The sequence below is a fragment of the Vanellus vanellus genome (assembly GCF_965231255.1).
Source record: "Vanellus vanellus genome assembly, chromosome: 8".
NCBI classification, from domain to species: Eukaryota; Metazoa; Chordata; class Aves; order Charadriiformes; family Charadriidae; genus Vanellus; species Vanellus vanellus.
Genome location: NC_138913.1, coordinates 855,517 through 881,783, shown reverse-complemented (window position 1 = coordinate 881,783; position 26,267 = coordinate 855,517). Strand labels below are relative to the sequence as shown.

General features: G+C 48.1%; 1 protein-coding gene across 1 annotated transcript; it reads left to right on the top strand.

Moving 5' to 3' along the window:
• Positions 1 to 12,191: 12,191 nt before the first annotated feature.
• IGSF10 (immunoglobulin superfamily member 10) lies at positions 12,192 to 26,267 on the top strand (the record flags this gene model as incomplete). The annotated part of the gene is made up of 6 exons (XM_082487197.1): positions 12,192 to 12,382; positions 14,279 to 14,408; positions 16,345 to 16,735; positions 17,438 to 21,859; positions 22,530 to 23,430; positions 24,359 to 26,267. The coding sequence occupies 6 exons, from the start codon at positions 12,192 to 12,194 to the stop codon at positions 26,265 to 26,267; spliced, it is 7,944 nt and encodes a 2,647-aa protein (XP_082343323.1).

The following is a 26,267-nucleotide window of genomic DNA, read 5'->3' as shown; positions in this document are numbered from 1 at the left end:
TTGTGGTTGTTTTTTAATATGTGAACTGCTCATATCAAAACAACAAGGGGAGTTTAATGCCTTATTTAAAGGCACTTGACCTTAATTTTGTATAGATGCATAAACAGAAAAGTTTCTGCATACTCTTAGCATAATTTTCTTTTTAACTGCACATGCAGGAGTCTTCTAATATATTTCTTTGCTCAGATCAAATAATATCATAGGAGAAATCACACGTCCCTTAGATCAATCAAAGCTGGTTGTCAGAATTTCTGACCCATGTGGTTATTTTATAAGTAGAGTAGTAAGATTGGCATTTGGGATTAAACAGATTCCTTCAGATCCTGACGACTTGGCAGAATCCATCTACAAAACAAGGTACTATAAATGTAAATTCTCCAATTTCAAGATCAGTTTTTAAAGCTAAGGGGGGAAACCAAAAACTGGAATATTTACAAGGCCTAGAGACTTATAAAATGCAAGAGAATCAGTGCTGCAATATTTAATGACTTCTGTTTGTGTAACTAATTTTGTTGACATTTTATAAAGCTATGTTCATTCAACTTTTTCGTTCTTCTCCTGTTTTATTTTTTATTAAGGCAGTCACAGTTCAGCGTTGCTGGAAAGCAGACAGTTTCCCTGGCTGCCATGAGAGCTTTCTGTGGAACAGACAGAGAGGAAAGGATGGGCAGCAGCGATCCGCTCCCCCCTGCAGAGCTCCAGCACAGTGACCATCCTCCACTGTCCGTCAGTCTAAAAAACGGGCACTGACACCAGCTTGAGGAACCAAAACTGTCGTATGACATATGCACCAAATCTTCCTGCTCTCCAGAATCCAACCTACACGCATTTAGCATCAGAAGCCTTACCGATTTTAATAAAGCATACTCTCTGCAATGCACAGCATGAAGAAAAAAAAAATCACAGATTTATGCGACTCCATCAGTATCAGATAGCAGGAGAAGGAAAGAATAAAAGATAAAAGGAGTACAACATCCAACTAGCAAGAGTGCAGGATACTCAGCCTATGAATTAGCACAAAAATTGCTATGCAGGCATATTGTGATTGTTACAGATTCAAGCCTAGTTTGATTTTTCAAGATAAAAGCATAGCCCACTGTTCATATGAGCATTTTATTATGGCTGTCCCTTACATCGTCCTGGCGATGTAGCGGCAACGCTGAACCCAGAGGAGCGGGTTTGACAGCAGCCTGGCCGTGGTTTCTGTTCAAAGCCAAGGGCACTGAACGATCTACTGCCATGGACCACCACGCCAGGAACTAAGGCAAGAACTGCAAGAACGCTCTTTCCCTGGTAAAGGTCATCCTCCGAGTCAGACACCAGAGACTGACCTTGAATTGACTTAGAGAGTCTCCATGTGGTTGTCTATGTACTGAGGCACAGTTTTGTGTGATCTACATTCACTGAATTTGACTAACCTTTTTGTGTCAGCATAGCTATATCTTCCCCTCTCTTATGACCAAGGCCCCTAAATTTGCCCAAGATGCTAAATCTCATCTTGCGTTCATCCTGGTAGCTTGTTTACACTCTACACTGCTAAAATAGTCCTTTCCAGAGCAAGTAAACAAGGCGATGCAGCTGCTTCTTCAATTTTAAATTAAATTACAATGATTCTATCATCCTTGTGCCTTTAATAACACAAATAACCAGAAAACTTGCGCTCTTACCCTATGCCTGTAAATTCACGCTGTATAGTGGCCATCAAGAAGCAATGACATGCCAGATTAAATATTCTCACAATATACCTACAGAAGGCAACACAGGCACCTTCAAAATCTGATTTCAATACTGCTTTTGAAATGAAAACCTTTAAAAAACACTCCAGCCGATGTTTGAGATGAGCGTTGCAAACATCCCGTCTACACCTGCAATACTACTTTGAGGGGAGTGTCTGCGATTCGGTTCATCTGCCGCTTGAGCAGGTCTGCAGGGTAACCTCTCTGCTTGCCGGGTGGTCTGAAAGGAGATTAAAGGTCTCACTGAAAGCACAGGAACTACTGATTGTACGTGTCATTGTAGATCAAACGTGTAATTACCCCGTCTGAGGATATGCTCCAGTAATGAGGATAGCAGATATTCCCCTGGCACACAGAGTTTTAAACAAGCTTTTCCTCTAAACAAGAGTGACAGACGGTCGCTCTTTTCACGCCCATCTCTAGTAACTACCCAGGTGAAGGATGTCACAGCTTTCCACAAGGTAGAAAAGATAGACCTTTCTCAACTAAATAGGTTACTATCTGCGTGCCTGTAGTAAATGCACCAAGCAGGAGCTTTTGATGTGGCTGCCAATCCTGTGGGTGATTTATCGGCCCCCATGTCATCCGAGCTGGATGGAGTTCAAAAGCAGCGGCCGGTGGGAGTCCCCGGCAGCTCAGCCCCAGCACAGACATGGGTAACAGCCCATGCCAACCTGGAAAGATGAATTACCTCCTGACCGCACACCGCAGATGCTCACCGGTCAGAAGGGCACACAAGAAGAACAAAAGAAAGCCGGAGCACAGAGTACTGCGGGGCCACCCCTCAGGATGGGACGGGATGGGAGGGGAGGGCAGCCACAGCCCCGCGCCCCATGGACAGGCAGTGCCAGCAGCCAGCAGACGAGGATGAGGATGAGGATGAGGATGAGGATGAGGATGAGGATGGGCACAGGGCCAGGGCCAGCCAGCCTGAGGCGCGGGCCTGACAGCGTCCCATTGCAATGGCGGCGTGGGGCTGGGCAGAGCGGGGCCGGCCCGGCGAGGCCTGTCGGCGCCCTCGGGGCCTGGCAGCATCGCTGACAGGGAACGGCCCTTCTGCCCGGGGTCCTGCGGGGAAAGCAAACGTAAACACAAAATTTTACGTTAATTTAATTTTAGCTTTACGCTAAAGGCCATGACTTTCGGAACAGAACTGTGAATTAAAACACCTGCGTCCGGTAGCATCATCTACACCAAGTTAATTTCATTACCATATTAAAACCATAATACACAGACCCTTTCTCAGGACACGCGCCCAGAAGAGAGGTTCTGTAGGAGCCGGGGGTAGCACGCGTCCCTCTCCAGGGCTGGGCGGCCACGCTCCCTGCCCGTGCCTGTCCAGAGCCAGCGAGACTCCATGCTGGCAGCCGGGACACGCGTTCGGGGAATGTCCCCTTCCATCCCCGCCGGAGACGTTCCTTTTCTCTGCCTGTGATCAGCACACAGCACGCAGCCGGCCCTCCTCGCAACGGGCAGCGCCCACAACCATCAGCGTTTAACAGTTTCCAAACTATCTTAAAGAGCTGAGAAGAATCAACATGGATGCCAGGAGGTGATAACTTCCACATCAAAAAGAGAGCTTTTTACCCCAACTGGGTCTAGCATATCTGCCCGGGCAAAATCTGCATCAATTTATATTTGGTTTCTATGGTAAGACGCTAAATGGAAATAGTTGTCACAATATTTAAAAGGACCAGCTTTTTAGTGCAGTTGTTGATAACTGCAGAACAGCTTGTTTTACTATAGATACTCTTGTCTATTGTTATACGCACTCAACAGCATATGAAAGAGCCTTACTGCCTCATGGTACGACTTTTACATTGCTGCAGTTTCACTGAAATCAGCTGAACTTCCCTTAAGCAGTAACAGAGAAGTAAGAGCAGACGCAGGACAGTGAACCCAAGGTGCACTGTGAAGTCAGCCATGCACTTCTGAAAGGCCATTGATGTCCAGAGGAGTAAAACGGAACTCTGACAGGATTACCGCCGCGAGATTTTGGCCCCGTGGGAGTGGAATCTCTTTTCCCATGATCAGCTGCCGCCTTCTTTCTACATAAATAGAAAACATTATTTAAGCTTTATCAGAGTTCCATACTAAAACACCAAGGTTCAGGCTGTATGCCTGGATGTGTTTTCTTATACGTATGAGAGAATCTCAGTCCTCTTTACAAATATTCCTCTGACGTACTGCTTGGTTTCTTGGAGAGCGGTATACAGCACTGCATTGCATAAAGCAGATGTGACTTATAGTCCCCATATTAATATTTGCACAAATACACTAGCAGCTCAAAAGAACTGATTGCATTTTAAAAATCAGTTGATGTTTTGCTGGGAACTTGTCCAATTCATCACAATGGAACTTAAGTGCCTGACTATGGCCTTGAGCCACGGAAGAATTGTACCTAACTGTGTTATTATGAAAATTCCCAACAAGGCACTCAAAGACTTATGTAATCCTTTTAAAGGCTGTCCAACAACCCACTGAGACAGCCCTTAACAAAACCCCATCATGCTTATGTTAGTTGCCCTGTTAGTAACCTGTATTTCACAGTCTGGCAAAGGAGATCACTTGCTGATCAAATAAGCTTTAATTATTTGAAGAAACTGATTTATATCACAAGCTTCAATCAGATGCGAGTTCTTAACTGCACTGGAGGTACTGTGATCACATCTAAAACCTGCCGTGCTTGCTTTAGAAAAACAGTTAAGACTACCTGAAGATGTGTTACTTTGACTTACTGTGTAAGTTAAGACACTGTAAGTCAACATAAACTTTGCCCTAATGTCTAAGAACTTGAATATATTGCATATTAAAGCAGAATTTCCTGCATGCTCATTCAAGCACAGGTTACTTAATTTCTTAAGCACTCAGCCTCAGAAGCTGAGATCTACAGCTCTGAAGAGTACATTGGAAATACCACACTGAATTGTAAAACACCAGTCTAGTTCTGGCTCTGAGTGTCAGAACGCTCAATTCTGCATAAAAGATCCAGATACACAAGATTTCATTTGGAGCATACATGGTTAGGTTAAGACAAGGTGAGAAACTAGAAATATTTTACCGAAAGTGCTGCCTAATTTTGTGCTTACAGCCTTATCCCCGGACTCTGACGCAGTGCTCGTTGCGTTGTGGATGGAGGAGGCACGGGTACACCCAGCTCCCGCTCCAGAGAGCCTGGTCACAACCAGGACTTCTTTCCAGACGCAGCAGTACTCACTGCCAAAGACATGAACTGGGTTGTTCTCTTATCTCAGAGAGGTTCTTTCAGGATTCAAAAACTCCGGCAGATGCAGCTGCACCAAGTCACATCTTCGGGTTTTTCCATGTGTAAATTATGGCTGAAGCCATACTTTTTTCAAGGGAAAACAGTTTTTGACAAAGGTACAGGACTCTAGGAGCACTGGGCATGTGTCATCTGCTTAGTTTGGACAGATTCCCACTCCTCCTGCCTGACCGCTAAAGAAAAACGAGACAGTGGGCAGCCTTGTGCCCTGCGAAGCAAGGCCTTCACACTGAATTAACCTCTCGGATAGATTGCTGTTAGCTGTCTTTTTCCGACATGAATTTAAGATAACATATTCCTGCACAGATAAGAGATGCTGACACGCTGCTTTATCACCAGTTTTAATATTTTATTTTGTTTGTTATTACTTCCCTATCTAAGAAAACAGTAAGACAATCCAATTCTGACACAATCAGGCACACGATCTGGTACCATACAGAGAATTGGCACAGAAGACACTAAAGGAATTTGGCCAGCAAGAAGCTGCGAAGAAAAGAACAACATGAAAACATTTTGCAAAGGGCGTTTAAGGAGAACTGGCATAATAGGGAGAGAAGGGATAGCACAAGGAGGAATAAAACGAGGCAGAGTGGGAATGTTGTGTGACGGGAGCTGAGGCACCGGGACTACTGCTCTGCAAAAAGCCACATCAGTCTCACAAGGGAACAGTGCGCACGTGGGAGGGAATGGCCAGTATCTGCAATGGGAGAACAAATTAAAAAGTAAGCATCAATCAAACAAAAAACAGCTACATAATTCAGATTAGAATTGCACCAAAAAAAAAATATCTTGCTGACACTGATGCATAACACACATCAGTATGGCGTTCTTTAAATCTGCCGTGTCCTCTTAAGGTAATTTCTTTTGACTCGTGTAAATAAAGGGATCATCCACTATTTCCTTCGAGATTCCAGCTTGGTGGTTCAGCCCCATCGCAATTTGCTTGAAGGAAGCTGATAATACACCTAACGATACAGCAGCCTCATGCAACAGCCCCTGGTGCGCACAAAAGACACGCAGCTGCCCTGCACCCCGTTCTGCTGCTGCCACACCAGGAATATTGGCGTTCTGCCTTATGAGCAGGGTTGGCCACTAGGGATGCAGACTTGCTGCTTGAAAAGTAAGACTATTCCCATTTTCCAAGAAAAAAATGAGGAATCATTCCTTCCGCACATCATTTGCTCTCTGTCACTTCATTCCCTAAAGTCTGAGTCATTTTGCACCAACTTGTTAATGCTGAGGAAGAAGAAAAAGCAAACGCTCGTTAAAAAAGTAAACAAAAAAACTGAAAAGCAAAATGAGAGCACCAAATTATGAACTCTAATGCCGGGCGGATTAGTGCATGCACTTGAAAAGTCTGTGCATACTTGACTTCGTAGGCCTGGCTTTATTCAAGGATACAGAGTTGTAAGGACTGTTGAAATACATCATAAACTAAGCAGTGTTCCGTCCCAGGGCCCCGACTTCTACTCCATCTGAACGCTGGTTTTGCCTGAACGAAGAGCTCAGCGTTGAAGTTTGAAACTCTGAGTTTCACACCAACACACTGAACCAAGGGTCAGGAGAGCTGGGCTGTGGCCTTGCGCTCCCACGGATATTTATGCACTGGTGTGGAAGTCACCCACCGCCCACCCAGCGACCGTGTCCCCCTCTCCCCCGAGCCCCTCTGCTTTCGGGTGCGCCTCCCGCCACGCTGCTGCCCCGCCGGCCCCCCCGGCTGCCCCCGACCTGCGGGGCTGCCCCCGGTAAGCCCATCAGCTGCTCTCATGCTAAAAGCGGGATGCCAGCCAAACCGAAACAAACACCACGTCCATGAATATGGCAGCGGGGTTGGAACTCGATGACCTTCAAGGTCCCTTCCAACCTAAACCATCCTATGATTCTGTGAATGTCACCCGCCTGCTGGGAATTACGTATCCTTCCAACAACATATGTAATTCATAACAAACTACACAAACGAGTTGTAGAGCAACACCGCCTTTCCTCCTTGCCTGTTCAAACTGAGGTTATATCATATAAACGTACATTAGGAATTGAAGTGCTAAAAACCAAACTGAAATTGCGTTCCATTTTTGGTGCGTATAATTCACTGTGAAGACCCAGTTGGAAAGCACGTTCTTCATTCAGCATTCCTCTTCTTAGCACTGCTGAGTTTACGCTCAACCACACCTTCTTGCCAAAATGTAGTTTCGCTTAACAAAAAGCTCCCTTGATTCTCCTCAAGAATGAATTCCATCTAAAGCAGTGTCTTTTAATATCAGACATGTGCCAGAATTTGCCAGCAAAACAGAGAGATCAGCATGGGTTTGTATAACCATTGTATTTTCCGTAAGGCAGCCCCGTTAAATCACAACCACATCATAATGTAAAATATTCCACACGTTCTTCAGCAACCTTCTGGAGGGAGAACTTTGTATTTTTTGTAATTTAATACTCTGTTTCTCAGAAGCAAAGTAAGAGCTGGGTTTTAATTACAATACACATAGTGTATCCCTACATGAATACGCTATTCTTAAAACTTTGACAAGGTACATTGTACATTTAAAATATTTTTTTTATTTTAATGCAGATTTTCAAGTATGTGTTTTTGGAAAATGTTCTCAGAAGAAACTTCAGTCCCCTTTCTACCACAAGTTATGGAAACTAGTACAAATCATTAAAAAACACCTTTTACCTCGTGTTTACACCCACAAAAATCCAACACTGGAATGTGTCACTCCAGAAGCCTTGACCTCAGTAATCTCGTAGAAAAAAAAAAAAATTACTCCTGAAAGCTATTCATCCTGTGCCCTTCAGGCTGTAATTAAGATTTAGAAAACCTGCCTAATGATAGCCCCGCAAGGCTCTCTTTATCGCGCAGGGGAACACGCTTCGGTAGGACCAGGGACAGTGTGAGCGCTCAAGTTTTCCCTTGTTCTCAGGGTAGCCCCTAAAAATGTCAGCACATAATTTACTGCCAGTACTCAATCGCGGCTTTGTTATTTGTCTGAGACCAGAGGTGCGCGGTAGCACACGCAGGTTAGTGCGCCCTGACATGAACTCCCGTGCTGAACCGAACCAAGACCACCTACGACTTTCGCAAAGACAACCACTGAGATGACAGCGAACGGCATCCAGTAGATAGCTCAGGTAAAGTTCTCGCTGGCACAACATAAAATCACGTTACTGCCAACTTCCTGAACTTCCCGTAGTTTGTGTTACATTTCACAATTTCAGAATATGTGCATTTCTTAAGTGCAAATCATCACAATGTTCTTCACTACTAAGCATACACAGTCACTTTACGGATTTAGATCACTTACTCATTTGTTTGATTTTGAATTTGTCTCGACAATTTTTAGAACCTTTAAAAGGTATTTTGGAGGCTTTATCTTATCTTTGAAAGTTTTCTCTTACCGTTACTGCTCCAATTACACATTTGCTATTTGCAAAGAAAACACAGCATTAGCCCATAATAGGATGTGTAGTCATCAAATCAGTCCAAGAAATAATATACAGAATTATTTAACAGCCAGCCACTGCAGTAACATATCCATGTCTGCAAAAACAAAAAGTCATTTTGAGTTTGTATACAAGAATACACTAAATTGCTCGTGTTTCTCTTCTCATTACAGGTTTCATTTTTAATCTTAGGAAAAATTGATAGTGGCCCTAAGCAGACTTAAATAATAACACAGCCCGTGACCACTCAAATGTGTACCACCTGGCTCCTACAGTTACTTTTTCCCGAGTATTCTGAGGTTCAGTCAATATTGAAAAATACTCTCATGCTGTGGATTAAGTGTTTCCAATTTTCCATGTCACCTTAATACGGGCTATTTTGCCATCGCAATAATTTAATCCCATTGTATATGCTTAATGCCTCTTCCTGGCTTTAGATAAACTCTGCCAAGAAGGGACTCTCATAGATACTCCAAAAGCCTTTTCTTACTTATTTCCTCTGGAAGAACATTGTGATTTAGCAGAGACTCCCCTCAGAAAGCGCCGGATCAGGGCCGGCAGCCCACTGGGACAGGCGGGCAATCCAGGTCAGGCAAGGTGCACCTATTTAAATTCCATAGCTACGCACATTTTACCTGATGTTCAGATTGGTGGTGTTTTTCCAGAGACATTTGACTAGTTGTAGTGTCAGTGTCTTCTTACAGCTATCACGACAGGGCAGGTTTACATACCAAAATGAGGCACTGTCATCAAAATAGCATGGGACGCTCCACCTAAGGGAATAAGCAAGCCATCTGGATAAGTAAAAATGTTATTTTCATTATATCATTCTCAGATAATTATTGTTGATACGTGTGTAGAAACAAGCGTGAAGCACTTGGTTAGTTTTCTTGATTCTGCAAAAACAGGAATCTTCACATACTTTTACCGAAACAGACTAACAGATTTGGTTTGTCCTACGAGACTGGCGACAGAAGATAAATACGTGGGCAGACACACTACAGCTTCTGTTTGGCCCCATGGCGCAGGGGCAGGTGTAAGCAGGTTCACACTGACTTCTGATACTTTGGCTTTCCTCATAGAAAACTGAAACATTTAGCAAAATTAACATTTCTCCAAGAAAAATATCAGTTCTGTGGAAAGCGCAAAATCTCAATAAATTAAAAAAAAAAAAAATCTGGCTGAAAATTCCTACTGAGTTCCAGGCATAAATGGCAATCTGGTTTGAAGGCTCACGCCAAGGCAGTTGCCAGGCATGGTCCACTTCCCTGTGGGCTTCCTTACACGCCAAAAGCACGATCCAGCATCGCTTATGCTCTGTGCATTACACTGCTTTCCCCTCGTTTCACTCTATACCTTGAAGCCAATCTTCTTATCTTTTATATCGACAGCAGACCAAATGCAAACCTACTGGTTTCTGGCAAGAACTTATTAGAAATTGCATAGGCAGATTGATTTATGGCTGACACAATGGCCTGAACATTTATCCGCCAGGACGCAGCAGCGCGTTATCAGTCTGTCCAAACCATCCAGAGCGGTACCCTGTAGTGACCTCCCTCTGTGTTTGGCATAACTGTTCTTTATACACTTTTTTTTTGGTGGAAGGTGTTTAGCAACTGCATCAAATACAATGACCAAAGATTCCTGGGGCATCCGTACTTTGGACAAACAGGAGCATTTTTGCAAAGGAATGCGGGGCTTATGTGGGATTGTTAAGGAGCTTGTTTCCTGAAAAAATACTGATTCTTGGCTAATTTGGAACATAGAGATGGAGTCACTGATGTGCAGTGCGACAGAACTGCCATAAACCTGAGCGACAGCTGAATAATCTGTGCGTCTCACCCAGAGTATCTAAACTCGGCTGCTGTTTGCCCTGCACAGACAGAAAGACCTGGAACGTTTCCAGGGTTTTCCTCAAAGTCCCTAAATTTTCACTTTGTGCAAGCAGTGATGCACCAGACATTTCCTGTGGCTTGGAGGGTTCGGGTTTAACTTCTAATCCTGACTGCATAAGCATATAATAATTTGGCATTAATTAAAGCATCTATTAAAATACAGTTGTAAAGTTTAGCAGCTCAAGAGCTATTAGAGAGTTAGGTAATCACGTGTTAAAGTATCTACTAACCTCTTCTAACACGTACTTTCAGTAGAAACATGCCATCAGTCAAATTTATCACTGCTATTAACACCATTTGGCAAAACATAAGGAGCTGAAGCACTGATGGACTTGATCTAAAACAGAAGTCACAGAATCCCAGGTTGGGACGGACCTCGAGGATCATCTGGTCCAGCCTTTCTTGGCAAAAGCCTGGTCTACACGAAGTGGCCCAGCACCCTGGATCTTAAAAGTGTGCAATGATGGGGACTCCACGGGGCATCCACCGCTTCCCTGGGGAGATTATTCCAACGGCTGATCTCATTGTGAAAAGTTTTCCTCTTGTGCCCAGTTGGAACCTCCCCTGGGGTAACTCGTACCCATGACCCTTCATCTTTTCCATGTGACTCCTTGTAAAAAGGCAGTCTCCATCTTCCTTGTAGCCCCCCTCTAAGTGCCGGAACGTGGTGCCAAGGTCTCCCCTGAGCCTCGGACCATCAGCCCTCCCTCAGACGGAGCTCCCCCGGCCTTGGACCATCTTGGTGGCCCTTCTCCGGTCCCCCTCCAGCCCGGCCACGGCTTTTTGCATGCCAAAGTGGGCGCAGCGTTCCAGCTGTGGCCCGACCCGCGCCGAGCAGAGCGGGACAGCGCCTCCTCCGCCTGTGCCGGTGCTGCCCGCGGCCACGCGCCCCCTCCCCCAGCGCCGGCGCCGCAGCGCTCCGCGGTGTCCCCGGGCAGTGCCGCGGAGGGACCCGCACCAGCCCCCCCGGGCCGGCAAACTTCAGCTGCTGCGTCCCCGTTAGCGGGAGGGCTGGGGCCGGCCCGCTCCCCCCGCCGCAGCGCACCCCTGCCCGCCCGCCCTCCCGGTCGCGGCCGCGGTCGCAGTCGCGGTCCCGGGGACGGGGGGAGCGGGGCGGCGCCGGCAGCTCCCGGGGCGGCCCCGACCCCCCCCCAGCGCGGCGCCGCCCGGGAGGAGGAGCCGCGGCGGGAGCCGCCCCGGGCCGGGAGCCGCCGGGGGCCGCCGCAGGTAGGGGCGGAGGGGCCGGACCGCCCCCGCCCGCGGCCGGGGCTGCGCTGCCGGGGCAGGTGGCCGCCGGTGGCCGCGGGCGGGGGGCGGCCGAGGGCCGGGGAAGCGCTGCGGGGGGCGCGGGGCCGCTGCCGCCGCTCGGCCGCTCCGCGCGCCGGCTTTGAAATTAGTTAATTTTGTTCGGAGTAATTACTGGCACGAAAGGAGCTGACGTGTGCCTCGCCGGGGATAAATTGCTCGCAGCTCTACACTCGCTCGCAGAGCGGGATGCGGCCGCCGCCGCTCGCCGCAGCGTCCGCGGTCGCTTCCCCCCGGAGGAAGGCTGTACCTGCGCGCAGCAACTCACGGGGCACGTCGCGCCGAGGCGAAGAAACTGGGAGGCCGTTGCTTTAAATGACAAACATTTTAGATCGCTACGCAGATCTAAATACCAAGAGTTTGCGGGTTGGTTTTTCTTTCAAGTTGAAAAATTCTTCCGGCGCCTCTAGCTTAAAACCGAGCAACTCCAGACGAATGCCACGGTAAATGCTTGTGCGGTTTGTTTTCCCTACAGGCATCTGCTCGTTGGCTCTTGCTGTGAAGGATGGCGGCGTAGCGTTTCCCTGCAGGATGAAGGCCCCCCGGCGCGGCAGGCCCTGGTGCCTGGGGACCCTCCTGGCCCTCTGCCTCGCCCTCCGCGGCAGCGTCGCCTGTCCCAGGCTCTGCGCCTGCTACGTCCCCACCGAGGTGCACTGCACGTTCCGGTACTTCACAGCCGTCCCACTGCACATCCCCCCAAACGTGGAGCGCATCAATCTGGGGTATGTACGTTTGACATTGAGATTTTAAGTACTCTGTCCGGGTTACCTTTCAACACTTTGCAAAGCAATAATTAAGTTTCCAGATTCAGGGCTAGAAATTAACCAAAGCAATAAATAAACCTTAAGAGCTGAATGTTCTGCAGCATTCAGGATGCTCGCAGTCACAGTGAGCAAAGCCTAAGACCTCCGACACTAAGTGGAAATTTTGGGGATGTATCACAGGGCATGCAAGAACTTAAAAAAGTTTTTAACCTCAATGAATTCTTTTATATTATCCAAACATTTTGCATCTGTAACATGACACTCAGAAGGAGTCTGAAATAGAGAGAATTCTTTCGGGGAAAAGCTAGTTCAGAGCTCAGGCAGTGGGCTGGAACATTAGTACGTGTATTAAAAGCTTCAGAGACTTTGATGTGTGACTTTAGGATGTCACACAGTGCTAGCATCTATGCTCTTATCTATCAGTTTATGGGAAATAACCCGTTTGAGTATTTCAGCCTCCAAAATGGTTCTGTTCTGTGAGTGGTTAAAGGAGCTATACCCAGCCTCGGCTGGCCCCTTAATGCCGTTTCCAGCGATTCGATCAATGTCGTACAATCAAATGCCGAGACCAATCAGCAATATTTGACTGACCCTTGTAGCGCTTTTGATACACACAGCTGTTGAGTCGTCCATATGTGTATGCAGAAAATATAAAAGGACATTTTCATTGAAGTCATCAACCCTCAGCTTCCAGGCAACTAACCAGAGCCCGGCTGCCGACCCCCGGCTGCCGACTCCCGGCTGCCCCTGCCTTCCACTGATTTGTCAGTGTTGCCCAGAAGTGCTCTATGTGACATCTCACAATTAAGTACCAGTAGTTTTAGAGGACTGTGGGTTATCTGAGGTGTGAGACATCCATCTGGCTGGTGAATCAATCCAACTTACTTGTCACCACTGGGCATAGGAGGTGTGACTGCAGCATGAGCAGAGTCCCTGCGTTAGCTAATCAGGTCACACAAGTGTGATAGCAGTCACAAAGTCAAAGGCATCACAGAGCAGGTACTCGGCGTCTGGGAGGCTTACACGACGCCGGCTAATTCTGGGATAGCGTAGCACCGTCAATACTCACGCTGGCTGGGCTTAGACACGACCGATGGTCAAACCTCCGAGAGCAGTGCAGTCCTCACTCAAAGGGCTTTGTGTTTCATTTTCGGCTCCCCATTTAAAGCCAGCGTAGACCGTCCATGCTGTACGCGTGCTCATGGGCATCAGGGGAGGCTGAGGCCAGGTCTGCATTAACGAGTAGTGTGCGCCACTGAACACCTGTGGAGTGGAAATAAAACTCAAGTTGCGCAACTGAAAAGGGCGGACGGAATAGTCCAGCCAGGGGGCAGGGAGGGACTGCAGGACACAGCAGAACCCCAGGCACAGCCCTCATCATCCAGGTCCCGGGAGGAAGGTCCCACCCCAGTGCCCCTGGTGTTACCTGGTGCTCAGCGGACAGCAGAGGAGGCTCGCTCTCCTTCGTGGTCCTCTCTGTGATGCTGCAGTGCCGGGAGAGCCCTCGACTGAAAGAGGCGTCAGTGTATCCCCAACCTCTACCGTTACAGGAGCCCCTTGCTCTTCTACAGTGAAGCCCCAAACTGCCATTCCTGTCTGCACAGTTTTGCAGTTATTTTCCCTATCCATCGTGAAAACGGTCTTCAGAAAGCTGCCCTGGAAAAGTTACCAAATCCTGTGCTACCGTGAAGAAATGACTTAAAATTTCATCTTAGCGCCCAGAAGTGTTATCTACCTTCATGCATTTCCAAAGAGTTGTTCTTTTGTTTCGGGTTTGTTTGTTTGTTTGTTTTAAAACTTGTGAAGTTTAGCTGTCTGACTAAGCCCAGGTCGGGGCTGAAACGTGTGTTGCAGTTACAACAGCTTGCTTAGACTGACGGAAAGAGATTTTGCTGGCCTGGAGAAACTGGAGTTACTGATGCTGCACAGCAATGAGATAAACACAGTCCCTGATAAGGTGTTCAGTGATTTATATTCATTACAGGTAAGAACTGAATGACCTCATCTTAATTAGGAGATGACCTAATCTTAATTTTTGTTATGACTTTTAAACAAATCTGCAGTAATACTGAGAAATGGCAGCAGACCAGCGGTCTGTAGCATGTTGGTTTCCCGTTTCTTACTGTATCCATGTGAAAGATGAGGGCCTTCAAGAGCCAGTATCCTAATGGGAAATGTTTTTCCTTCCCAGGTGGGCATTCGGGTTCAGTTCAAAGAGTGTGATGAGCATATTGGTAGATATCTGTCAGCAACAGCTTAATGGGCAACTGCAGTTGAAACTCTCTTTGGCACGAGAGAGAAAGACTGCAGAGCTCCCAGTACTGCAGCTGTGGTAGGAAACTTGTCTTTAGTTAATTTGTTAGTGAATTTTTCTTTCTTTTTTTTTTTTTTTTTGAGGATTGCTTTCCATCCAGATTTCCCTTTCCCTTCAGTGCGGTATAGTCCTGTCCTGTCCCTTTCTATCCTTCATTAAAAAAAGGCTCCTACTGAACAGAAACTGAGCATATTGCATATAAACATTTTAATGCTTTAAAAAAACTACAGTCCCTTGGGTTTATAATTTAATATATATTTGTGGACTGTTAAAATGTAGTATTTGATGCCTATTTTGTTCTTTAACTGAAATATTACCTATTTGTGAAATGTTACCTGTATTTACGTATATTGTAAAAATTCGTAAACGTGCGGGGTCATCCAGGGATTCTGGAGCTAGCTCAGTACCTCACTGTGCCGTATAGATATCCACATATGAAGAAGTACTTACGTGATTATTTAGGAACGACCATTCCCAACTAATTGTACAGGTAACACCTATTCTCCAGTTAAATTTCCACCCGGAGCTGTTCCTGACTGCTGCCGAGAAGTAATATTGTTGTAGCTGTGGCGGACTGAGGACACGAGAGACCTGACCTGCTCAGACAGAAAACCGGGCATTGGCTCAGTTGCTGGTTTTAGAGGATTAGGGGCGGGGGCGAACGGCAGATCCCAGACGAGCTTTGGAGCACACACATCTTCAGGTGTCATTAACCCTCATAAAGGGCAGTTCTGTGCCCGGAGCTTCCTTGTTACCTGCTGGCGGCTGGCCCAGTGGAGTAAGCTTTAGGGGGTCCTGTAGGCTTTTCCTCCCTCATCCGGCAGCGAGATGGCAACACAATTGTAGATAGTTTTAATGGAATTATATTTGGCAAATAAACTTGCATGTTATTGTGATTTTTGTCCTTTTTTCCTCACTAATTTTCAAAATACAGAATTTGAATTTGTGACTGTAACGGTGTCATTCTAACGGGAAAAGTAACAGCAGAAAGGGTGTCTCGGGTACCACGTTTAGTGCTTCAGCAATACGCCAGATTTGTTCATCTCATTGTTACGAATTTGACTTTTAACCTGTCAGCAACAAAATGGCACCTGAGAGTTGAGGTTTGGCAGTACACATCTCATAGGACACAAATCCTGACACCGGGAACACACTTAGCAGTTCTGTTGGTTAAACCTCAGACAAAATCGAGCGCTGCGTGCAGTTTTGTAGTCATAACCCTGGCTGGGACAAAAATCACTGCCACAGTTTATGGTCAAATTCTGCTTACCCGCTTCATAAGAAGTGTGGTTTAATTGTTTTTTTTTTTTTCAACGAGAAATAAGGGTTGCTTTATTTTATTTTTTAATCCCTGCCTTTTGGAAATGTGACTGCGGAAGTGTCACCTTGGTGGACTGTGGGAACAAGAAAGCATCCTTGTAGGCCTGCAACTAACATCGCATTTAAAAATAATTCCACCTACTAAGTTGTTTTCCCAATCACTCGCATTACTGGTCTGGTGAAGTACTTTCATGTCACAGTGTAACCATCAATCAAAATTTTTTAGGAGTCTTATAACAATATAACATGGGTTAATATTATACACTTGTTACTTTTCCATCGACAGGTCTTAAAAATGAGTTATAACAAGGTCAGAGTACTTCAGCAGGATGTTTTTCATGGTCTAAAGAGCTTGGTACGGTTGCACATGGACCACAATAAAATTGAATTTGTAAATCCCAACGTTTTCTATGGACTCACATCACTGAGGTTGGTCCACTTGGAAGGAAATTTACTTAAGCAGCTTCATCCAGATACTTTTGTCACCTTGCGCTATAGCCAAATATTTAAAATATCCTTCATGAAGCACATATATTTGTCCGACAACGCGTTGACTTCTCTACCCCAAGAAATGTTTTCCTACATGTCCGAGCTAGAGAGCATTTACCTTCATGGAAACCCGTGGTCCTGTGATTGCAATCTACAGCGGTTTGCAGAATGGGCAGAACAGAGACCAGGTGAGCTGAAGGCTTTGTTTATGCTTTTTAATCATCTTACTCGTTCTGATAAAGAGAATTGTCCTTTATTTATTGGTTAATTCTCCCAGAAAAGACTGGAAGACAGGATTTTTGTAGGTGCGTGTCATCAGAATAAACAGACTGATACCACTGAGTGTCCCAGATTAAATGAATCTAGTGGTCTTAACCCATTCCCAAGTGCAGCTTTCCCGAATGGAATGCTTTCCTTGGCCAGTCCAAAGCTTCTGTGCACCAGGAGAATCCACGGGGAATAGGGAAGCTAGGTTTTATGTAACTGGCAAGAGTGAAGGCCACATTGTACTCAAATCTTCATAAAAGAAATACGGAATGGGACTCAAGGACTTTCTCTGTCGCTGCCCTGAGTAGCGGTTGCACAGTAGCGTAGTGTCACCCCCGAAGTGGTGGAGCCTGTGTGTCTCAGAACAAAGCCGTGGCCATGGACCACAGCAGAGCCCGCCTTGCCCGCTGTAAACCCACTGGCACAGAAGGACACCGTGCTGAGCTGCAGTAGCAACAGTCCTTGAGCAGTTTCATCAGAGAGAGAGCATCGGTTTTCATAGGTTACTTTGAGATTAAGTTTGTTAAGATTTTATTCAAGAGAAGAACTTGCTGGTAGCTATACGTCTTTTTTAATACAAAAAATTGTATCATAAAAGCTAACTGCATCTTTCTTCCCTTCAGATGCTATAAAGTGCAAAAAAGACAGAAGTTCTGGTGCTCAGCAATGCCCAGTTTGTGCTAGTCCCCAGAATCGTAAAGGCAGAAGCTTAGTGGATACTCCTTCTGCATCTTTGACCTGCTCTAAGCCCACCATACACGACTCCCTGAAATTTAAAAACCTCACAGTGCCAGATGACGGGGATTTGAGCTCCGTCTCTCCCAGGGACTTCATAGCTCCTGTGGGATCCATGGTTTTGAACATGACTGACCAAGCAGGCAGTCGAGGTAACTTGGTTTGCAACATCCAAAAACCTAAAGAAATGTCTCCCATCTCGTTTGACAAAGATGGCAACAGTACAGTACTCAAAACATCATTCTCAGCATTTCTTGTCTGTAGCATTGATTATGAACATATTCAGCAGCTCTGGAGCCTACTGGCGCTGTACAGCAGTTCTCCCCTGAAACTGGAAAGGAAGGGCCTAGCAACCAACACGCCTTTTATTACTTACAAATATAAACAAATCTACCCTGAAACAGACGAACTTTTTACCAATATAGAGACTGACCTGAGAGCTGAACCATCTTGGTTCATGCAAAGCAAAGTGGCGCTACAGCTAGACAGGACAGCAACCACCCTTAACGCATTGCACATCCAGTACTTCACGGATGCTCAGATTACTCTGCCCAGCGCTGACAAAAACCAGGTGAGAAATAACTGGACCATCATCTCCAGGGACAACAAAACACAAACGGAGCACACGGTTTTAATCGGGGGGACGGTAGAACTGGAGTGCCGGGCACTTGGAGAACCAGCTCCGGCCGTAGAGTGGATATTGGCTGACGGGAGCAAAGTCAGAGCTCCGTACATCAGTGAGGATGGAAGAATCGTCGTGGTGAAAACTGGCACGTTCACGTTACGGACAGCTGATACTTTTGACACTGGGCTTTATCACTGCATAGGCACAAATTACAACGATGTGGATATCCTCACGTTTAGAATTACTGTGGTGGATCCTTACGTGGAACACAACAGTGTAAATGGAGCCAAACTTTCTACGTTTGTTGGCAGCACACTCTACCTTCCCTGTACATCCACGGCTGTTCCAGATGCTGCCGTTAGCTGGGTGTTACCCGAGCACGCGATTCTGCATCATTCTGTAAGAAACAGACATATTTTTGAGAACGGCACCTTGAGAATACAAGGGGTAACAGAGCGAGACGGTGGCTACTTCAGATGTGTGGCAGCCAACCAGTATGGTGTCGATCTCTTGGTTTTCCAAGTGCTGGTTAGAAAGGACGAAACCGCTCTAAAGAAAAAGCATGCGGCCGCGGGAGAATGGGAAGAGGACGATGGCTCTGGCAATGCAGTGCCGGCCTCTGCTACCAGACAGAAGCACCCTTTAGCTCCTCCAGCCACCTTGACAGCTGATCAGGAATCTGCTGCCTCAGCATCCAGGAACGGGGTTGCACAGAGCGCACAGAAAAGGAACAGCTACGGGAAAATGACTTACAGGCACTACAGGGACAAAATAAGCAGGCGGTTTAGAGGACACAGAAGACCGTTTGTTTCCTCAGCCAGGAGAGTCGATCCACAGCGCTGGGCAGCCTTTTTGGAAAAAACAAAGAGGAACTCGACATTAATAGGAAAACGAGGCGAAGTTGCAACGAAACCGCCTATTCAAGCCCGTAAGGTCTCGAAAGTACCTGGGGATGAGGAGGAAACGTCTGGTGATCTCGTATCTCCAGAAGAAGAATTCATGATACCAGTGACAGAGGCAGCCACCGTATCTGCTCTGGGCAGAGCAGTGGAAAGCGCGACAACTGCAGGGTCTGAGATGACCGCGAGTAACACTCCCGCTAGGAAAACCTCCCTCCTGGGTGCAGAGGCAGTAACTCCCCTGCCCTCGCCTTTCCCACAGCCTGTGTCATCTGACAGCGGGCGGCCACGAACATATCGAAAACCTACAATTACAAACTCACGGGAAAGGTCTGATTTAAGTCAAATATCAGCAAATGGCATAAACCAATCGACTGTATCAAATGGAGCAAGTAGAATATCTACGCTCTCCCCTGCTGGGCAAAGGTTGGTATATTCTGGGGAAAGTAATAACCAGCATTTAAAATCTATACCTACGACACCCATGCCAGATGCTGCAGACACCAGCGTGTCTGGGACTTCCCAAAGCGCAGAGGACAAGCTGCGTGTTTTTACTGAGTCGATTGATAAGATTTCCACCAAAACAGACCACCAGATATCTGTAGTGACCGTCAGTGAACGGAGTCCCGAATTTGGTCACAATTATTTTCATAGTACTCAGAGACAAGTAACTCCTGAGCCACCATTGGGCTCAACTATCATTACTCATCAGCAAATTCAGGTTATTCGGGATGTTACAACTCCGACGCCCCAGGCCCAGCAGCAGTATGGAAGACGAAGGAAAATTCCTGGCAGGAGACGAATGGTTAGACCAGGACGTATTCTGATTATGAAAGAGCACAGACACAATTTTGGGAGGCCGGGAGCTGTCAGAGGAAGTACAGCTGTGGGTGCAGATGTTCGACTGAATATGAAGTATGTATCAAATTTACCAACCTTAAATAATTTAAGCAGCTCCATCAACCCGTTTAGCCCAGAAGCACCTCTGTCCTCGCCGTCCATCATGAACGTGCCATTGGAGCGCCCGGAGGGTACTCATCCAAACACAGCGTTCCTCAGAGAAGAGAAAAACCAAGCTAGTGCAAGGCAAGAGGCTACTGCAACGGTCATGCCTTTGACTGCAAAAGGCACCCAAGATACTCCTCACCGGGAATTAGAGACCAGCGCTCCATTTCAGACAAATACTGCTAGAGTCCAACCTTTCAGTATCGGACGACCAACAACAGCAGCCCATACAGCTCGTCTTACGACAGACACTACACATACCATAAGCACTAAGATATCCTCAACCCTTGAATCAGTCTCACCCAGCATTAAGCCTAGAACCCCAGCAAAAAATTCCCAAAGAGGAAAAATTACTTGGGAACATCTCTTTGGAAGTGGTGCACAAAAAGCGGTCCTTCAGCAGCTACCAAAACAGCAGACAGGTGTGTTTCCATCAACAGAGGTATCGACCATACTTCCTAAAGCTACGGCAGCATTAGCTATGTCCAAAATGCCTCTTTTGCACTCCACGCCTATTTCAGCGGGTGGGAATCACAGCAGTGGTTTCTCGTCTTTAAACAAACCCAGTCCTTATGGCAGCGGTAAGGCAGAAGAACGCCTTCCCACGGCAGAAGCGCAGTCTGACTCTGATCCTGCAACCAGCGCAGCCAAAAGGGATGGAACGAGTTTGAAGCCAACAGCGACACCTATTGTTGCTCCTCAAACTGACACCAAAATCACCAAAAATAAAATATTCAGAGTGGGAAGAAAGAGAGGTCAGAGGAGGAGGAGGCCCTCTAAAACATCTGCTTCGCAAGGCGCGACCGCAGGCCAGAGCACCGCAGGGGTTCCCTCTGGGAATACCGCCGCGCCTCTCGTGGCAGCACCTACCTCGTTATCTCTGCCCACGAGTCTCATGCCCGCAGAACCTCCCTCCGAGAGCGCAGGCGCAGTCTCGGTGACGGAAATGCCAGCACCGCGCAGCCTTCACACGCCAGCGGCACCTCAGCACGTGCCCACCGCAGCCGCGCAGCCACCCACGACGCCTCTCACGCGGCGCAGCACCCGGCCGGCCACCTTGCCACCCAGCAGCCGCGTGGCTCACGGCCCCCCCCCAACAAGCCGAGCCGCAGCGCCGCTTTCAAAGCCGTTCAGCGCCACAAGCGCCCGACCTGCCACAGTCTCGGCAGCCGCTGGGTCACAACCTGCGCAGCAAATCAAAGCCGCCGCGACGGCAGCTGAACAGTCGCACCTGAACGTGGAGGAGAGAGTTACCCAAGAAAACCGCGTCACACCGCCCACGTTCCCAGCAAGAACCGAGTCGAGTGGCGGAGCTCCTGCTGCGTCCGCAGACATCTCTGCTCCCAGGGCTCAGCATCCCACCCCACCGCCAGCCCTAACAGCGCCTGTGCCGCCTGCACCCACCGCGGGAACCCCCTCGCCGCCGTGGGGGGAAATCAGATTCCGGCAGAAGCCCTCTGCTAAAGTCACAGAGAGAGGCACCACGACAGCTGTCAGGCTGCCGACCGTACCGACCCAGAGCGCCACTCCGGACCCTCCTCTGGGGACGGGGGACAAGGCCAGTTCTGTCAGAGGCCGGGCTGAAAAGAGACACGATCAAGAAACTGCCACAGCCAGTCCTAGAGCCTTGGAGCCTATAAGCAGAAGTCATTTTGCAAAGCCCAGAATAATTGGAGGAAAATTAGCTGCTTTTACTGTGCTAGCTAACTCAGATGCTTTTATTCCTTGTGAAGCTACCGGTAACCCCCGTCCAACAATACAGTGGACCAAGATATCGTCAGGTAAGCTTGAGAAACCTCTCTAGAATTTACCTTCCATTATAGTCTTGTAATTTGGCAGATGCTTTGTGTGCCAAACTCAGGTATTGCTTCATTTAGGAGTACCGTGAAGTATCACTGAAAAGACGAACTTGGAAACAGCGAAACAGAAAGATACCCCGGGACACGCGCTGGAGTGTCTTACCACTAATTATGAGACAGTTCTTTAGGGAAATTAAAAAATAAAAGAAATATACGATCTATATTTAACTATAATTCTGTGCTTATTGTGAAAAGATTTCAATATTTATTGTTTGTTAACTGCTATTTCAGAACAGTGAGACAAGTGAAAAGAAAAATCTGTCTGTGGTAACAAACCATCAAATCAAGTTAAAGCTGTGCCAAAATATTTTTGAATATGCAAAGCGCAGACACAACTACGCCGAAGTATTTTTGGATACGTAAAGCCCCATCTGCTTTATCCAAACTTTGTCTCTACTGAGGACTAAGTTTTGTTTTTCCTTTAACGCTTTGTCACTGTATATGCAAAATACTATTATTTCTCTCTTTCTCGTCACTACAGTCGCGGTTATTTGGGCAAAGTAGAGAGGACAGGGAAAGCGTTTTCAGGGACTGAGTACAAAGGCGCAGCGGCGAGAGGTTCTGACGTGCCGTTGCCCCCTTGCTCCCGTAGGCACCGATGCTGTGGACGGCCGAGGTGTCGGCAGGTGGATGGTGTTCGCCAACGGCACGCTCTCCATCGCCCGGGCGCGCCTGGAGGACCGCGGGCAGTACCTGTGCACCGCGGCCAACGCGCACGGCGTGGCACGGCTCCTGGTCACCTTGTCGGTAGTGGCCTACCCGCCCCGCATCACCGGTGGCAGGTGGCAGCTCCTCACCGCTCACTCCGGAAAGCCCGTGGCCGTGAAGTGCAGAGCTGAGGGCAGCCCCCCCCCCGCCGTCTCCTGGCTTCTGGCAAATGAAACGCGCATCTCCGACTCTTCTGCAGGAAATAACAGAGTTCACCTGGAACCAGACGGCACTTTAATTATCAAGGAAGTCACCGTTTACGACAGGGGCCTCTACACATGCACGGCTCAAAACCCAGCGGGCACTGACACGCTGGTTGTAAAGCTGCAGGTCATCGCGGCACCTCCCGCTATCCTGGAAGAGAAGAGACAACGTGTTGAAGGAATGACAGGGGAAAATCTGAAACTCCCCTGCACCGTGAAAGGGAATCCTCAGCCCACTGTCCACTGGGTCCTCTTTGATGGCACGGTGGTGAAACCTCTGCAGTTGGTAAACGCAAAGCTGTTCCTGTTCTCCAACGGTACCCTCCACCTCAGCAACATCGTCCCTTCTGACAGCGGGAATTACGAGTGCATAGCCACAAGCTCCACTGGCTCGGAACGGAGGGTGGTGAGCCTCGTGGTGCAACACAGAGATACGCTTCCGAAAATAGCCACCGCCTCTCAAGAAATGACTCGGTTGAATTTTGGGGATAAGTTGCTTCTGAACTGCACAGCGACTGGGGAGCCAAAGCCCAGGATCATCTGGAGGTTGCCTTCCAAGGCAGTTGTTGACCAGTGGCACAGGTAGGAGTCTTCTTTTTTCCCCACCTCTTTGAAACTTCAAACACTGTCTTCTCTGGTGCTCGTGTAAGAGACTGTTACATCACGGAAACAATACATTGTGAACTAAATTAACTTTTAAGTATTTAACAGTGGTGAAACATCTGTGACGATGGCTCGTTATTCCGTGTCTAATAACAGATCACATCAATTGTCATAAGCGGGTGACGTCTTACCAAAATGGATGCAAGTCGTATTTGAATTAAGGAAACTGATGTCAATCATGCCTTGGCTAAATTTTGGTTATTTTATAGGAGGAAAAGTTATTTACAAGAGATTTGCGAAGTAGGACTCAGGAGTAAGAGTCATCTCTGCCAAGTCTGCCTTGTGTGTCACCCACGCCCCCTCCCACAGTAACACCTCCCCTTCGCTTTGGGAGGGACAGTCCCAGCTCAGGATGTTCCTGGCAGCCTCAGGAGAACTCGCAGTCGGGCTGAGGGAGATCCGGGTCCGTGCCCTGCTGCAGGAAAGGCAGCCAGAGAGGAATCACTCGGTGCCAAGTGTCGTTCTGGCCAACACGTGGCGGCACGGCCAGCTGCCCCCGGCCGGGGGCAAGTATGGTGGGTTATCTGCAAGGAGAAGCAGGAGGGAGAGGAGCGGGGGCTGGCGGGATGAGGGACGTAAGGTTCAGCAGGCTCGTGTGTTCACAGAACAGTTTTCAGCAAGGCAGAGGTGGCATCGTGCAGCTTTGTGTACCTGCGCAGAGTCCGCGCGCACGGGCACAGCCACGCGACATCAGGTTGTAGCCCTGCGGTGATGTGCACACGGTGCCTTTGGCCAGAGCTTCTGTATCGTACTGTGCTGGCAATGCTGTCAGTCGCTTCCGGCGCTCAGTATTCATCTCCCGCGTTTTGTTCCATGATTCTTTTTCCTCTTTCTCCCCCCACAACAGAATGGGAAGCCGAATCCACGTCTACCCCAATGGATCCTTGGTTATCGAGGCAGTTACTGAAAAGGATGCCGGTGACTATTTGTGTGTCGCGAGAAACAAAATTGGCGATGATCTGATACTGATGAAGGTTAGCATCACAATGAAACCAGCCAAGATTGACCAGAAAGAGTATTTCAAGAAACTGGTGCCATACGGAAAAGATTTCAGAGTGGACTGCAAGGCCTCTGGGTCACCCGCACCAGAAATATCCTGGAGTTTGCCAGATGGGACGGTGATCAATAACGCGATGCTGGCAGACGACAGTGGAGGCAGGTCTCACAGATACGTCCTCTTTGACAATGGCACTCTGTATCTCAACAAAGTTGGCGTAACAGAAGGAGGAGATTATACCTGCTATGCGCAGAACACGCTGGGAAGAGATGAAATGAAGATACGCATCGCGGTCGTCGTGGCAGCCCCGCAGATAAAGCACAATCACAAGACGTACGTTAAGGTGACAGCTGGAGATAGGGCATTACTGGACTGTGAAGCTGTTGGAGAACCCAGGCCAAAAATATTCTGGTTGCTGCCTTCCAGCGACACGATCTCCTCGTCAACAGACAGACACCTCCTGCACGTCAATGGTTCTCTGTCAGTCAGTCGAGTCAAACTGTTGGATGCCGGGGAGTATACGTGTGTCGCTCGTAATCCTGGAGGGGATGACACAAAATTGTATAAACTGGATGTCGTTGCTAAACCACCTATCATAAATGGTTTATACGTGAACAAAACAATCATGAAGGTGACGGCAGTCAGGCATTCGAAGAAACACATTGACTGTAGGGCGGAAGGGACACCTCCCCCGCAGATTATGTGGATCATGCCTGATAATATTTTCCTAACAGCTCCCTATTACGGGAGCAGGATTGTAGTACACAAAAACGGGACGCTCGAGATTCGGAACATAAGGCCTTCTGACACGGCCGATTTTATCTGCGTGGCACGTAACGACGGGGGAGAGAGTACGCTGGTGGTGCAGCTGGAGGTATTAGAAATGCTGAGGCGGCCCATGTTTAAAAATCCATTCAATGAAAAAATAATCGCAAAGCCCGGGAGAGCTACCACGCTGAACTGTTCTGTGGACGGAAACCCTCCACCTGACATAAGCTGGATGTTGCCCAACGGCACGTGGTTCTCCGGGGGCATCAAGAGTTCCCAGTTTCTCACAGGTAGCGACGGTACCCTTACCATCCACAGCCCCGGCAGAGCCAGCGCAGGGAAGTATCGCTGTGCTGCCAGGAATAAAGTGGGCTACATTGAAAAGCTGATCATCTTGGAGGTTGGCCAGAAGCCCAACATTCTCGCTGCCCCGACGGGGCCGGTGAAGGGCATTAGCGGGGAGTCGCTGTCGCTGCACTGCCTGTCTGACGGGAGTCCCAAACCCCAAACAACGTGGACTCTGCCAGGGGGGCGGGTGCTGGACCGACCGCAGCTCAACAGGAAACACGTACTGCTGGAAAACGGCACTCTGGTTATACGAGAGGCCACCGTTCACGACAGCGGACATTACGTGTGTAAGGCCCACAATAACGCCGGAGACTCCTCTGTAACTGTCCCGGTCGCTGTTGTGGCCTATGCCCCGAGGATTACGAACAGGCCGCCGCGGACCATACGCACCGTGCCCGGTGCGGCGGTTCAGCTCCACTGCATAGCACTGGGAATACCAAAACCAGAAATTACCTGGGAGTTACCTGACCGCTCGGTACTCTCTACAGGTCACCAAGGCCGAGCGTCTGGGAGCGAACTGCTTCATCCCCACGGGACGTTACTCATCCGCGATCCCCGACCCTCGGATTCTGGCGCGTACAAGTGCACAGCAAAGAACCATCTTGGCAGCGATTTCACAGTAACGTACGTTCACGTCATCTGA